Source organism: Fusarium graminearum, chromosome 4, assembly GCF_000240135.3.
Source record: "Fusarium graminearum PH-1 chromosome 4, whole genome shotgun sequence".
NCBI lineage: Eukaryota > Fungi > Ascomycota > Sordariomycetes > Hypocreales > Nectriaceae > Fusarium > Fusarium graminearum.
The window spans coordinates 2,617,687-2,632,768 of record NC_026477.1 but is presented as its reverse complement, the minus strand read 5'-3'; the positions used below and the strand labels follow the sequence as shown (position 1 = coordinate 2,632,768).

The window sequence follows — 15,082 nt, the reverse complement described above, 5'->3', positions numbered from 1 at the left end:
GGCTACAATCAACTCGCCTCCTTTACCTGGGTCGTCAATCTACGCGCGTTTCGGGAATCTTTTGAGCTCCATGATGGGCACTGAGCTTCCCGAGGGTGCCCAGCGCACACAAAAATTACTCCGAGAGCATCGCGAGCGTGAAGCGGCACGAAGGGCTAGGGAGGGACATCAAATCGAACAAGAGAAGACGGGTGTGGTGGCCAAGACGCTCAACGACGTGTGGATGGGAGGCGAAGAGAAGGACTGGAAGGAGAAGCGTGTCAAGGAGCACCAACAAAAGATCGAAGAGGGCAAGGGAATTGGTGATATTATTATTGACCAGGTTGCCGACGTCTGGTATGGTAACTGGGGAAAGGGTACCAAGAAGCAGGACAACGAAAACTCGACGGAGAAGAAGTAATGATGACGACTACGATACCGAGGGAAATTGAGGCATTCTGACCTGACTGTCGACAAGAATCGACATGTACAAGACCAACTGTACTACTATTGATGATAAAAGGCGGAGAATCGCTGTAGGGCAGGGCTATTAGAGCGCGCAGCGAGGCGATATCGATGGATATACCCCGAGAAGGGGACGATTCATATCATGTACAAAATATTACACTATATAACTGCGATTGGACTTATTGACTCAAGTTTTTTTTGATGATCTGGAACAAGCAATATGTGGCGCTGTCTGAGGGCCACCAGACTATGCAGCTAGCATTAACAGCAGTACGGGGTCAGCGCTGGCAGACATATTAAGAGGAATATCGATGCTGTGGGTGTTTCAGTCCGGAATTTCCAGACCTCTGTGTGTGTCGGTCCAGATATGCGGTGTCTTTGTTTGCCGTTGACCATTCAGTGTCGGGCTATGTCAATATAACTTAACAAGGAGGGAAGGGGCAAGCCATGGAGGACCTGCGCTGGCTACAAACCTTGGCGTCCAGGTCAGCTGTCAGATTGAATAGCATTTAGAGGTATATTATGTGAGTTCGGTGAGAGGCTGCTTGGCATGGCTTGCAGAGGCGGCACGAACAGAGTACAAGGGTATTAATTGATGTTCTTGTCCTTCTAGAGTTGCATCTCATAGGCCCGGAGGTTGGACACGGAAGTTGTCTAGCAGAGGTCAAATCGGAATCCGTACAACAGGTGGTTGATTGTACTGATACAGTAAAACCTGGGGCTGGCGCTGCATCAACGAGTTCCACTTCAACCATGGTTAGTAGAAGTAGAATACGGGGAAGATTCGTCAGCTTTGGCAGTGGCTATGGTTGGCTTATTTGCATCAGCCACCAAGACGCATAATTCGATATGAAGTGGAATGTGGGTTGATGAGCAAGTATCTGTTTATGGCTTGAAGTTGGTGATATATTGATAGTAATCCTGTTGGTATAGTTTGTGCAACATGATTGTAGCAGAAGTGGGTGTTTGCGGCTGACGAATGGATGAGTTGGGTGGGATGTGGTAAAGAACTCAACCCAAAGGGCTTGGGCAAGGAGGTACCTGGATACCTCGTAGTGGATTAAGGTTTTATGGCCCTATCTGAGCATGTCGGGCAGATTCATGGCTATAATACCATATGGTGTTTGGCAGAGAGTTGAGGGGTATTCTTTCATCCCATCTTCACGATGCCTACCTAATCGTTGCATGTATCAAATAAGGCTCGTGGCCAACCCGTGGGCAGTTACCGTTCTAATTTAAGAACATGTGGCGCTGAAACCCCAAAAGAGTGAGGCTCAACGGCCCTCCAGTGCACTTGTGTTCCATCCAAAACCCTTTCAGACGACTCAAGTCCCAGTGATCGACCTTTTGGTTGCAGGGATAGATGGCTCACAGCTGTCAGCACAGCCCCGGTACTGTACGTCACCGTCACTCAATTGTGAGTTGTTTCGTCATGGCATCCAGTCAGCACGAGAATTTCCGTTCACGTTTGCTCCATGTAATGCAGAGTAAGGTATTGTAGCGTAGCAGGGATGTTACCCAAGGGTTGAGGTTGCCTCAGAATAAAGATAAAGATACACAAAGACTATTTCCCCTCTCCGCCATTCCTGCCTTTGCCCTTCTTTACTCTTTGTTATCCCTCGTTTTTCTTTCTCCTGTGTCTGCCGCGATACGAAACGACCTATTGCCAACGAGACCAGTTTAGCGGATCCGAGACCCTTGTCTATACGCGTCGACAGTGCCTTTCAGCCAATCAGAGCAGAGCTTCCACGCAATCCAGACCAGTCTTTTTACGTCCCTGGCGACCCTTGAAACAGCACAGCTGAGGTTCTGGATAGGACCTGACTTGGGATTCTGACCGACCAGCCACTTTTCGTATCTTTTTCTGGTTCAGCATCTTCAGACCCGAAAACGACCACATTCTCTTTGTCGTGTACGGTCATACTTTCTTGGGGATATCACTGTCTTGGATTTCTTCACCTTGTCGATCAGCTACCAGATAAGCGAATCTGTATCTGTGACGCTGTCTTGCTGCTCTGAAACAGCTTGTTACAGTACCAGCAGCATCCCCTTCTTTCGTTGCCGCTTGGCGGCTTATTCTCCCATCCGCTGCCTCACCTCTTCTCGCCCTCGATAATCTATTATTCCTCTATCAATCATGGCTTCGAACAGCTATTACCAAGGCGGCAGCCAGCAGCCTCCCTACGGCGCCCCTCAACACTCCTCACCTTACTACCAAAATCATGATACTCCTTCGCCGCAGCCAACACCAGCACCACCCTACGAGCAAGATTCGTACAACCCAAACTACGCTCCCGACACCTCGATCTATCCTGCCGACTCTGCCACACACATTGTTCCGACTAAGCAGACACCATATTCACCCAACGATGTACAATATCAACCATCGACGGCTTATGGCAGTCCCTCTGGCCAGCACAACCAGCCTGGTCAAACCGGTCAAACTGGTCAGTCTCCTTTCGACACCGTCTTTGACGATCATGTATACCCAGCGAATCCGAACGCGCGCCAGACTCCCGGCTCTAGTACGGCTGACATTGGGCAACAAGGCTTCTATCAGGATACGAGCTATCATGGTGGAGCCACAGATGCAGCTGGGCGGCCTTACGGCCAAGAGGATATTCCTCTTCAAGACCGGACTCCCAAGAATGACGATGTCGAGATGAACGATCACGTCTACGATGCCCCTGGACGACCCAAGAAGAAGAGCAAAAAGGACAAGGTCCGTCTAGGTGAACTTGGCATGATAGGGTCCGACAAGAAGAGAATCCCCTGGGTCGTTTATCTCTTTTCTGTCATCCAGGTTGCTGTTTTCATTGCAGAAGTCGCCCGAATGGGTAAGTAGAGGAATATTCGTGCAAGAGAACGGTTTGGACTAACCCATACTTAGGTGTATTGACGGGAACCCCAATTGCGATCAAGCCTCAGTTCAACGTCTTTATCGGCCCATCCCCAGGTTTACTCATCAACATGGGCGCCCGATACGCACCTTGCATGCGCAACGTCAAGGGTATCCAGAGTGTCGACAAGAACAAAGACGGTGCCATTATTCCTGGCCTTTTATGCCCGAACGCTACCAAGGCCGACAGTTTTTGTCCTCTCCACGTTGTGTGTGGTTTCGGTGGCGACGTCCCCGATCCTAAATTCAACGGCGATATCAACCAGAGCCCTGAGCCTAACCAGTGGTACCGATTTATCACCTCGATCTTTATGCACGCCGGTATCATTCACATTGTGTTCAACCTCCTTCTGCAGCTCACGATCGCGAAAGAGATGGAAATGGCTATCGGACCAGTCCGATTTCTGCTGGTCTATATGAGTGCCGGAATCTTTGGTAACATCATGGGTGGAAATTACGCGCCTCCAGGGCAGCCATCCGTTGGTGCTTCTGGTGCTCTCTTTGGTATTATTGCTTTGGTTCTCCTCGATCTTCTCTATTCTTGGAAGGACAGACGCAGCCCAGTCAAGGACCTCCTCTTCATCGTTCTGGACATGGTAATCGCCTTTGTGCTTGGACTTCTACCTGGTCTGGACAACTTTGTTCATATTGGTGGCTTCTTGATGGGTCTCTCTCTTGGTGTTTGTGTTCTGCACTCGCCCAACTCGCTACGACGACGAATGGGCGATGGGCTGTCTTATGCAGCCGTATCTCCCCAGACGGGCGAGACGCCCCCTCACTTCTTCAAGAACCCTGTCGGTTTCTTCAAGGGACGAAAGCCACTCTGGTGGGCTTGGTGGCTCGTTCGAGCAGCGTTCCTCGTCATGATCATTGTTGTTTTTATCGTTCTCCTCAACAACTTTTACAAGTACCACGACACCTGTGAGTGGTGTAAGTACTTGAACTGCCTTGTAAGTTTCTCAACGGCCCGCAAAGACAAACTCACAAACTAACTCGAGACAGCCCATTAACGACTGGTGTGAGTGGGGATCCTTTGAGAACCTCAAGCCCGCCTAAAAACGATATGTCGGCTCTCAATGAGTTGGGTAGTCACTTCGGCGGAAACATAATTGAATGTTAGCATCGAACCAGTAGTGCATGGTTCTAGATAGCGGCATTTATCTTACTTATGCAACATGTATACTCACAGCATTGGCGTTATTGGACAAACACGATATTGCTCCTTTGACTTGCTAGGACTGACGGATGTTAGTTCTTGTCTTATTTAGTGTTAATTCATGAAGCAATGACATCTTCACATGCATCTCGTTCATATGGCCATAGTATTTGAACCTGTATTTCCTAAATAGGCATATGTTGCGATACCGACAACTGTTTGCTGGTAGTATTCTGACTGGGAACATATCAGGCATTTCGCCGATACAAAAACACCTACATGGATGTAGGACATGGGTTGGCAATCCTATTACATGAGCTTGCAGCTCTTGGCTGTGGCCAGGCTCAACCAACATGTCATATCATTCGATACCCCGCACGTCGTTATTTGTGTGAATGAGGGATGGCATATATTGTCTACCTGTCTGATGATCGATCACTGCGGTGATATAAATGGTACTCTTGCCTCTTCCTCGTCCTGTTCATTTGTGACTATGCAACCTCTTCCACAATGTCTTGAGACAACTACACATTTGAGATGGAAAAGCTGTGGGGATTCGCTCTTTGCTACGCGGGGCTCAGTATCCGAAGCGTCATTGATACAGGTAAGTTTTAAGAAACTTTGCTCACGTTGTCTTCTCATGATGAATCCTTTACAATGCATGGCTTGGCTGAATATCCTGAACGGGACTACGGATGCTTTTAAAATGGATGTCTGAATATGGAACTTTCTCATTCGTAAAATTAGAGATATTATAACACACAAATGCTGACTTAATGGTATAGATGCAACAACATATGGGCCAAGGTGAGTTCCAAATGTTCGAGAGTAGCATTGTTGGAATAGACACTGGGTTAGTAGTCAATATTTGGATCAGTTAACAAGAGAACAACACCGAGATAATCTACAAATTAACAGAAATTCTGAATCTCTACATCATGGTAATTTGACTTGTTGATGCAATCGATGTTGATGCTTCACCTGCTTGGAATATTAACATTCAGAGCGGCGCGAAACCACGTGACTGACTTTACAGCGACGCAAGTGGGGCCATTCACGTCACGGTTCTCAAGTCGCGCTACGCGGTGGCCATCAATTAAAGTCGTGTCGTCGTTCTAAACCCACCAGAAATCTCCCCTGTTAGAGTCTCCCCTCCAACCGTTTAGTGTCAACAATCAGAACCGACCAAAGAATTCCTCAACCACTCTTTGCCTTCATCCCTGTGTATGTGGATGTGACTGTTGAATAATTCTCTTCGTTTCTTCCACTCCTTTTCTGTTCATTCTTTCACAGCATAGCATTTGCCATCAGCCGTCATCATGACAAGCACAATTGCTTCTCATAAGCGAGTCCTGAGCGAGAACAATGCTCGTCAGAACATCACATCCACTCTCGCTTCAACGAAAAAACGCAAAGTCGATGCCATTCCCTCGTCTCCCGCCGCTGCTCGGGTTCCCGGCTCTCAAAATGACCACCGATCCAAGATGGCGTCCAGCCAGCCGAAGAGTGCTTTCGAATCAGAAGTCCTCGAAAAGCTCAGCCAGGACTTGTCGGACAGAAAACGAAACAGTACCGAAAAAGATCAAGCATGGGATCGACCACCCGTAGTCGACTTCGTCCCGGAGCGTGACAGCCTTTGCTTCCAGTCTATCGAGGCCGAGGAGGGCACATTGCACGGCGGAAGGGCTACTGTCAAGCTGTTTGGCGTGAACGAGGCTGGAAACTCGGTCATGTTACATGTTACCGACTTCAAGCATTATCTCTACGTCCCTGCTCCAGTGAACTTCCAGCCTCAGGATTGCGCAGCTTTCAAGGCCTACCTAGAAACACAGGTCGCCCAGCACCAACCCTCGATTCACTCTGTTGCTTTCGCCATGCGAGAAAACATCTACGGATTCCAGGGCAACCAGTCGAAGCCATACCTGAAGGTCACCGTAACCGACCCCAAGTTTATAAACAGAGTCCGAACGACTATCCAGAGCGGCAATGCGAACTGGAAGGGAATGTGGAGGAATGATGGCGAAGTTCAAACTTTTGACAACCTCCAATATTTGCTGCGATTCATGGTTGACTGCAAGGTAAGGATTCCCGTGTAGCCTGATAGTCTGATCCTAACATCCAAATAGGTTCGAGGAATGTCATGGGTTGAAGCCCCAGCAAAGACATACAAGCTTGTCAACGACCACATCCGCCAGTCGAACTGTCAGATTGAGGCCGAAGTCAGCTATCTTGATCTCATCGCACACGAGCCGGTTGGTGAATGGTCCAAAATGGCTCCTTTGCGTATTCTGTCCTTTGATATCGAATGTGCTGGTCGCAAGGGTATCTTCCCAGAGGCGAACCATGATCCTGTGATCCAGATCGCCAACATTGTCACCAAATACGGAGAGAAGAAGCCCTTTGTTCGAAACGTCTTTTGTTTGCAAGAAACAAGTTCTATTGTGGCAACTCAAATTCTTGCGTACGAAAAGGAGGAAAAGATGCTTAGCGACTGGCAAAAGTTCCTTATCAGAACAGACCCCGATATCATTACGGGATACAACATCTCAAACTTTGATTTCCCTTACCTGCTGGACAGAGCAAAGCATCTCAAGGTAGCTGGGTTTGAATACTGGACTCGAATTCCCAGCATGCAGTCCAGGGCTAAGGAAACCAACTTCTCCAGCAAGCAGATGGGTAACCGAGACACCAAAGCCACCAACACCAACGGTAGATTGCAATTAGATCTCCTTCAGCTGGTTCAGCGCGATCATCAGCTTAGAAGTTACACTCTGAACTCCGTGTGTGCCAATTTCCTGGGCGAGCAGAAGGAAGATGTGCATCACACCATGATTACCGAACTTTTCAATGGTACACCCGAGTCTCGAAGACGTCTCGCGCTGTACTGTTTGAAGGATGCGTACCTTCCGCAGAGACTGATGGACAAACTGTCGTGTTTGGAAAACTACACTGAGATGGCAAGAGTCACAGGTGTGCCTTTTAACTTCTTGCTGTCTCGAGGTCAGCAAGTCAAGTTCATCAGTCAGCTGTTCCGAAAAGCACTTGAGCAGAAACTCGTTATCCCCAACCTCAAGTCAGAAGCTTCAGATGAGCAGTACGAGGGTGCTACAGTCATTGAGCCCACGCGAGGTTACTACGATGTTCCAATTGCCACACTGGATTTCGCATCTCTGTACCCAAGTATCATGCAAGCTCATAACCTTTGCTACACCACGTTGGTCAGCAAGAAAGCAATCGAAGCCTTTAATCTCCAGAAAGACGAGGATTACATTGTTACACCCAACGGTGACACATTTGTGACGATCAAGCAACGCAAAGGTTTACTGGCACAAATTCTCGAGGAATTGCTTTCTGCGCGTAAACAGGCCAAGCGTGAACTGGCCGTTGAGACAGATCCCTTCAAAAAAGCTGTTCTGAACGGTCGACAGCTGGCTTTGAAGATCAGCGCAAACAGTGTTTACGGTTTGACGGGTGCAACGACAGGAAAGCTTCCTTGTCTCGAAATTGCCAGTAGTACAACGAGTTTTGGCCGAAAAATGATTGAGAAGACTAAGGAAGAAGTGGAAGGCCGCTACAACATCGCCAACGGATACTCACACGACGCACAGGTCATCTACGGTGACACTGATTCAGTCATGATCAAGTTCGGTACCAAAGACCTACAGGAGGCCATGAAGCTCGGAGAAGAAGCATCAAAATACGTGTCGTCCAAGTTTGTGAAGCCGATCAAGCTTGAATTCGAAAAGGTGTATTTCCCATACCTACTCATCAACAAAAAGCGATATGCAGGTCTCTACTGGACCAAGCCAGAGAAGTACGACAAGATGGACACCAAGGGTATCGAGACGGTGCGACGTGACAACTGTCTTTTGGTGCAGACCGTGATTGAAAAGGTCCTACGAATGATCCTGATCGATCAAGATGTTCCAGGTGCACAAGAGTAAGTTCTCCCTCCGATTGCGCTCCATCATGCATAAGGTTGTCAATCCTTATCTGGTGGCACAGGGCGAAAGCGGGATGCTAACGGAAGATTCACTAGGTACGTCAAAGAGACGATTGCAGATCTACTGCAAAATAAGGTCGACATGTCGAAATTGGTCATCACAAAAGCCCTTACAAAAGACGATTATGCCGCAAAGCAAGCCCACGTTGAGCTGGCGCAACGGATGAAGAAGCGAGATGCAGGCTCGGCGCCGGGACTCGGTGACCGAGTGGCCTACGTCATGATCCGAGGTCCTGCCGGCGCCAAAAACTTCGAGAAGTCGGAGGACCCCATCTACGTGCTTGAGCACAACGTGCCGATAGACACGCGCTACTACCTAGACAACCAGCTAGCCAAGCCGCTTGGGCGTATTTTCGAACCCATTCTTGGGGAGACCAAGGCGCGCTCGCTACTTACAGGCGACCACACGCGTGTCATCTCGGTAGCGGCTCCTACCGTTGGAGGTCTCATGAAATTCGCCAAGAAGACACAGACATGCATGGGTTGCAAGAAGCCTCTGACAGGAAAAGAGGAGTCCGAGGGAGCAGTATGCTCCAATTGCGCACCTCGAGTCGGAGAGCTTTACAAGAAGACTCTGGATCGCGTTTCAGACCTGGAGGTGCGCTTCGGACGGCTGTGGACCCAATGTCAACGCTGCCAGGGTAGCATGCACTGCGAGGTTATCTGCAGTAGTAAAGATTGCCCCATCTTCTATATGCGCATGAAAGCTAAGAAGGATCTTGAGGACGCCGGCCGCGAGCTCACTCGCTTTGATGCTGACCAGGCAGCCATGTGGTAAGGAAGAGTGACTGCAAGTCGGGATTTGACAAAACGATATATGCTGTGTAATGCAAGAGCCGCCGTTGGAAGAGTGATCAGTAATAGGTATATTGTATGTATAGCCGGAAGGATGAGATTAGATGGCTTTGCATTGTTATTTTATGTACGTAAGGTAAGGCGTTCTGGGGTTCGGAGCTGGAGCTCAACGTTGCTTCAGATATCACACATTTATGTCAGACAGAATAGAGCATATGATATTGGACACCAATCTTTAATAAATGGATGGTCAATTAGTGAGAGTAGTTCGCCGTTAAGTTAGCAGAGCTAAAGTAACGATGGATGTGTTAATTATGTGTGTAGTGGTAGAGCGGAAGTATTTTGGCTATCCTATATGTCAATGCCTGCACCTCTTTCGACAGTCAAGGTGAATGGCATGATTACTAGACTCGTGTGTTTTTGAGGGCTTTTACCCCTCGTTCTAGTTGAGGTTCCTTGGAAATACTGACTCCGCGGGAGCGAATCCTGGAACTGGCCGTGAATAGACCGAAGACTTTGTACTAGTAATTGACTGGTGTTGAGGTTTATAAGAAAACGAGAAGTTTTCGGCATGGTAAATGAAAGTAAACGGAAAGGATCGGAACAGAGTCATGTTCAATGCCCAAGAGTCAGGATCATGGTATGTATGAGGGGTGTAGGTGGGGGTCAAAGTCATGATGGAAGTGAATGGCCAGAGACAATTTTCGTGGACAAATAGATTCATGATAGTAGTGGTCAAAGCCCAAAGAGCAGTCCTGGGCCTGGTCTTTGGTGGTTCGGTGGTTTGATCCGGACATTTTACTGTAAACGGTGACGCTCGGAGGGAATCCGAAGTGCAGGACCAAGTTCAGTTCGAGTGGACTTGTATCTCCGGATGGATCTATGAGATCAGATCCGTAAACGGCGGGCCAAAATCATTTACTGTACAGCGAGTAAGTTAGCAGCGAGGCAACCTCGGGCAAAATAGTAGCGAAGGGTGAAACGGCGGGAGACTAAGGGTGGCTAATCGGTCCGGGGAGGTATTGATGAGAGAATATTGGTCTCCCCGGATTTTACAGTATGATCCCAGCAATTGTCTAGTCCTAGTATCCCCGCCCTCAAGAGACAAGAGGCGAGGCACGGTTCGGGAAAGGATTTCGGTAACGTATGATGGATGGCCTGGGGTTGACTGTGTCATGGTTTGATAGTGTAGTTAGTAGATCTTTTTTTGTCAAGAAAAAAGATAAAAGGTGTCATTGGCTGGAGTGTGAGTTGATGTCAATTCATTCTTCAAACAAGATGACAAGGCGGCCAATGAGAATGGCATGATAGTATCTAGACTTACATAAGTACTGTACTGCAACGCTTCAGGGTCCGGGGGGAGTGTCGATATGTCCTTCAGAGTGAATTTTGGACCAGGATGATAATTAACGAAAAACGGTAGGTTCGCATGGTCGGAGGAAGAGGCCGGGGAGGAAGAGAGAACAAGAGACAGAGAGAGAGAAAGACTAGGGTAGCATGCGCAAGATGCACTGCAGATGCAGCGGTATTCCCGCATGGTTACGACGTCTCTGATTCGACAAAAAGCAAGATTGATTTCCTTTCCTGGATGTTGAATAGTTGTTTGGATTCAGAATTGGTAATGGATTGTTTGATTTGATGCGCTTGGTCGGGCTAATATCCCGGGAGCTTGGCTGTTGATGCAATAGACACGCGACAGACAGTTTAATGTTTAGATTTAGGTTATTATGTGGCAGGCAGATAGATTGTGGCGGCTAAAGACATTGCCATGACTTGACACGTTTTGCATTTTATTACCCTACATGTTGACCAAGCCGGAATACAGGAAGAAACCTGTATGGAGTTGATTGAGATTGCCCTTAGATAGCTACAAGCTACAATGAGACAGCCAGCTTAACTTGACGCAGAGCAGTACCCCAAGCTGAATATCGATGAATGATGCTGATGATTCCATCAAAACCAAGATAAGGCACAGGTAAGGAGGTATGGTCAGTAATATGAAGTAACCCCCACTACACGGGAGAAGAGCGACAGTGGCGCGCGTGGAGGTTGTCTTTAGCACAGAGCGAATGGAAAAGATCTGATAATGGAACGGAATAATGAGGGTTGGCTAATAAGAACCGTATCATGATGGGTAAATGGCTCGAGATTGATCTTTACTAGACAGGGCATGGCATGGCTGTACGGTTTGCACCAAGACGGTAGCCAGGACCTACATCACCGACGGGGAGAGCGAATATCGGAGGATGAAGATCCAATGGGTGCCCAAGCACACAAGAGGCTGCGGCAGATTAGCTCCTGCAGTGTTACTGTGTATGACTGCACTGTTGATGTGCGCGACATATGAGAGATCCAATAGATGGTGGGGAATAGACGGCGGCGTTTGTACCGATGGAGAGACTCTGTGCGGCAGATGAAGAGACCCTTGGGTGTATTGTTAGTGGTCATCACATGTCGACGATGAAGGCATATAATCAACAACAAATTAATCAACCAACTGTGTAACTATGGAGGCAGTTGGCGATATTTGCAGGAATACAGTCACTACTAATTCATTCTGTTGCGCCTAGAAAACAGCCATTTGGAATGCATTATCAAACCCCCTGGGTGTGCTCTATAAAAACAGCCTACATCGCTGGTGTGAGTGGGTACTGGGGTTTATCGGGAACGACCAAGATTAGGTCAACAGGGTGTGTCTTGTCACTCGATTAGATGGGATAATAGTAATGCGGGTGCGTATCGAGTGAGCTTTTTATTCTATTATCTCTGAACACGGCAGTCGAGGTACTTGGATACACTGCCATTTTACCTGCCGCCTTCATGTACACCATTCCGCTCCTCCCCTCTGATATGGATATGGGTATGGATATCGGATGCGGACACGGACGGGGACGTGGGTGTCATGACGGAAAGAGCGACGGAGGATAATTGATGTGCCCATCTCAACAACCATAAAAACCTCGAGTCCCTTCATCTTCCATTCGAATTATCTACCTCTTCATCTCACTCTTGAGCAACTCATTCAACATATCGAATCTGTCATAAACAGTCCTCCAACCAGACATCGACTATAAACCCCTTCGATATACATCCCAAATGCAGCTGAACACTATGTCCCACCTTCCTCACGAGCCCGAGTTCGAGCAGGCTTACGGCGGTAAGCAATCTAATCCACAGTATTTAAATCAACAAGATCGATTCTAACTTGGACCCTTAGAGCTTGCCTCTGCCCTCGAGAACAGCTCCCTCTTCAACGAGCACCCCGAGTACCGCACTGCTCTGGCTGTTGCCGCCATTCCTGAGCGTGTCATCCAGTTCCGCATCGTCTGGGAAGATGACAAGGGCAACCTCCAGGTCAACCGTGGTTACCGAGTCCAATTCAACTCTGCTCTCGGTCCCTACAAGGGCGGTCTTCGATTCCACCCCAGCGTCAACCTGTCCATCCTCAAGTTCCTTGGTTTCGAGCAGATCTTCAAGAATGCTCTGACTGGCCGTAAGTAACCTCATCGCCGCGCTTATCTGGACCATCAACCGTCCCTGCATATTGTGGTGCAACGGGAGTGGCCCAGAGCTAGGTAGAGAAACAGACTTGCTAACAAAGCTTCTAGTCAGCATGGGTGGTGGCAAGGGTGGTGCCGACTTCGACCCCAAGGGCAAGTCTGATGCTGAGATCCGAAGATTTTGCCAGTCTTTCATGACTGAGCTGTCCAAGCACATTGGTGCCGAGACTGATGTTCCCGCTGGTGATATTGGTGTTGGTGGCCGTGAGATCGGCTACCTCTTTGGTGCTTACCGCAAGCTTCGCAACCGCTGGGAGGGTGTCCTTACTGGTAAGGGTCTCTCTTGGGGTGGCAGCTTGATCCGACCTGAGGCCACCGGTTACGGTCTTGTCTACTACGTTGATTACATGCTTAAGCACGCCAACCGCGGCAGCTTCGAGGGTAAGCGCGTTGCTCTGTCTGGTTCCGGCAACGTTGCCCAGTACGCTGCCCTCAAGATCATCGAGCTTGGTGGCTCCGTTGTCTCCCTATCTGACTCCAAGGGTGCTCTCGTCGCCAAGGAGGGTTCTTCTTTCACCCCTGAGCAGATCCACAACATTGCTGCTCTCAAGATCAAGCACCAGTCCCTGACTGCTTTCGAGCACCAGGACAAGTTCACCTGGATTGAGGGCGCCCGCCCTTGGGTCCACGTTGGCAAGGTTGACATTGCTCTTCCCAGTGCTACCCAGAACGAGGTCAGCAAGGAGGAGGCCCAGGCCCTCCTCGAGGCTGGTGCTTTCATCGTTGCTGAGGGTTCCAACATGGGCTGCACTGCCGATGCCATTGATGTCTTTGAGGCCCACCGCAAGGAGAATGGTGCCCAGGCTCTTTGGTACGCCCCCGGAAAGGCCTCCAACTGTGGTGGTGTTGCCGTTTCTGGTCTTGAGATGGCCCAGAACAGCCAGCGTATCCAGTGGTCCGAGAAGGAGGTCGACGACCGCCTCAAGGCCATCATGAAGGACGCCTTCGTCGCTGGTCTTGAGACCGCCCAGAAGTACGTCGAAGCCAAGGAGGGCGAGCTTCCTAGCTTGGTCGCTGGTAGCAACATTGCTGGTTTCATCAAGGTTGCCGAGGCCATGCACAACCAGGGTGACTGGTACTAAGTTGGATAACCCGGCAAAGCATGAGACGAGAGATCCGAGACTAACAGGAAGACCGTTATACCCGAGCTGAGCTCACACCAAGGTTATTTGGTCCTTCAGAACTCTCACAAAGTCTCTGCTTATTTCTGCATGGAACGGCGTTCTTTTTGGCACTATCTGGGCATGCATTCTGTAGGGCGTTGGCGGGGTTCAAGAATGGAACATTGTCTTTACTTTTTATTCAGATAGACTGGATCTGATTTTGCAATTTATTTGTTTTTATATAGCCCGGTAGTACTCAGAATGAAAGAACACACTTTATCAAACCTATGATGCCACCGTGAGACTGTTGTATAACTTTGTTAACCATCTCTCTAATATGAAGTCCTCGATCAAATATTTCTCACCAACTCAAGCTGTATCCTTCTTTCGTATTGTTTGCTGTGACGATTATTTCATGCAGCATCGATATGGAGATTTTTATGTTCAGCAACCTCATCCGCCATGCCTTTGCATAGCAACGATAATGGCAGAATTTGACCTTGAGAGATTCTTATACTAGGCTGGCAAGGTTTTGATTGTGAAGTTGGTCTCGCAGTGAAACAACCCGAATGAGTGATCATCCAGTTACAAGTCAGTTGCGTATAGTGACTATCAAAATGGGTAAGGCTCTGCGTCGAGAGTATCACACCTCGGCCAATCTTGGCAGAAACTACTCAGACACAGATTCAAGAACCACATATAGAACCCTGACACAAAGTACACCCTGCCTGCTAGCCAAGCAAGTCATGCCACACTTATACCAGGACCATCATGTCCCAGGGAGCTGGATCTAACACTTCCCACCCCCTATTCCACTTACTCGAAATAGAAGTATTACTACGTCTACGCCTAACCAGGACAGCTAGACGGTACTCGCACTGCAAGTCATTATACCGCCCGGCATTGCTGTTGTATGTACTGTCCTGTACTGCGTTGGTGTACGCTGAGTTGAGTCGATAGCCGCCATGATCCCCACTTTGCCGCGCCGTGGGTCAGATGTCAGGGGTCATGGGCCGGCTGTTCGGGATAACCGGGGCCGGAGGTGGAACCTCGGTTTGTGATGGTATCGCGGGGTAGTAGCCTGACCTCTTATAAGTTGATACATATTTAACATACAAC

At 48.8% G+C, this 15,082-nt stretch overlaps 5 protein-coding genes across 5 annotated transcripts; all 5 read left to right on the top strand.

The window, feature by feature from the left end:
• Positions 1-70: 70 nt before the first annotated feature.
• Positions 71-400, top strand: FGSG_07176 (uncharacterized protein; the record flags this gene model as incomplete). Its single annotated transcript, XM_011328596.1, has 1 exon — positions 71-400. One exon carries the CDS (start codon positions 71-73, stop codon positions 398-400), a length of 330 nt encoding a protein of 109 aa, XP_011326898.1.
• A 2,184-nt stretch (positions 401-2,584) lies between these two features.
• FGSG_13084 (uncharacterized protein) lies at positions 2,585-4,549 on the top strand (the record flags this gene model as incomplete). Its single annotated transcript, XM_011328595.1, has 3 exons — positions 2,585-3,284; positions 3,338-4,296; positions 4,349-4,549. The coding sequence occupies 3 exons, from the start codon at positions 2,585-2,587 to the stop codon at positions 4,400-4,402; spliced, it is 1,713 nt and encodes a 570-aa protein (XP_011326897.1). The 3' UTR covers positions 4,403-4,549.
• A 446-nt stretch (positions 4,550-4,995) lies between these two features.
• Positions 4,996-5,440, top strand: FGSG_13083 (uncharacterized protein; the record flags this gene model as incomplete). The annotated part of the gene is made up of 2 exons (XM_011328594.1): positions 4,996-5,106; positions 5,288-5,440. 2 exons carry the CDS (start codon positions 4,996-4,998, stop codon positions 5,381-5,383), a joined length of 207 nt encoding a protein of 68 aa, XP_011326896.1. The 3' UTR covers positions 5,384-5,440.
• Positions 5,441-5,821: 381 nt separating this feature from the next.
• FGSG_07175 (DNA polymerase delta catalytic subunit) lies at positions 5,822-9,283 on the top strand (the record flags this gene model as incomplete). Its single annotated transcript, XM_011328593.1, has 3 exons — positions 5,822-6,580; positions 6,629-8,442; positions 8,542-9,283. 3 exons carry the CDS (start codon positions 5,822-5,824, stop codon positions 9,281-9,283), a joined length of 3,315 nt encoding a protein of 1,104 aa, XP_011326895.1.
• Positions 9,284-12,411: 3,128 nt separating this feature from the next.
• FGSG_07174 (NADP-specific glutamate dehydrogenase) lies at positions 12,412-13,942 on the top strand (the record flags this gene model as incomplete). Its single annotated transcript, XM_011328592.1, has 3 exons — positions 12,412-12,457; positions 12,518-12,793; positions 12,909-13,942. The coding sequence occupies 3 exons, from the start codon at positions 12,412-12,414 to the stop codon at positions 13,940-13,942; spliced, it is 1,356 nt and encodes a 451-aa protein (XP_011326894.1).
• Between the last annotated feature and the right edge of the window lie 1,140 nt (positions 13,943-15,082).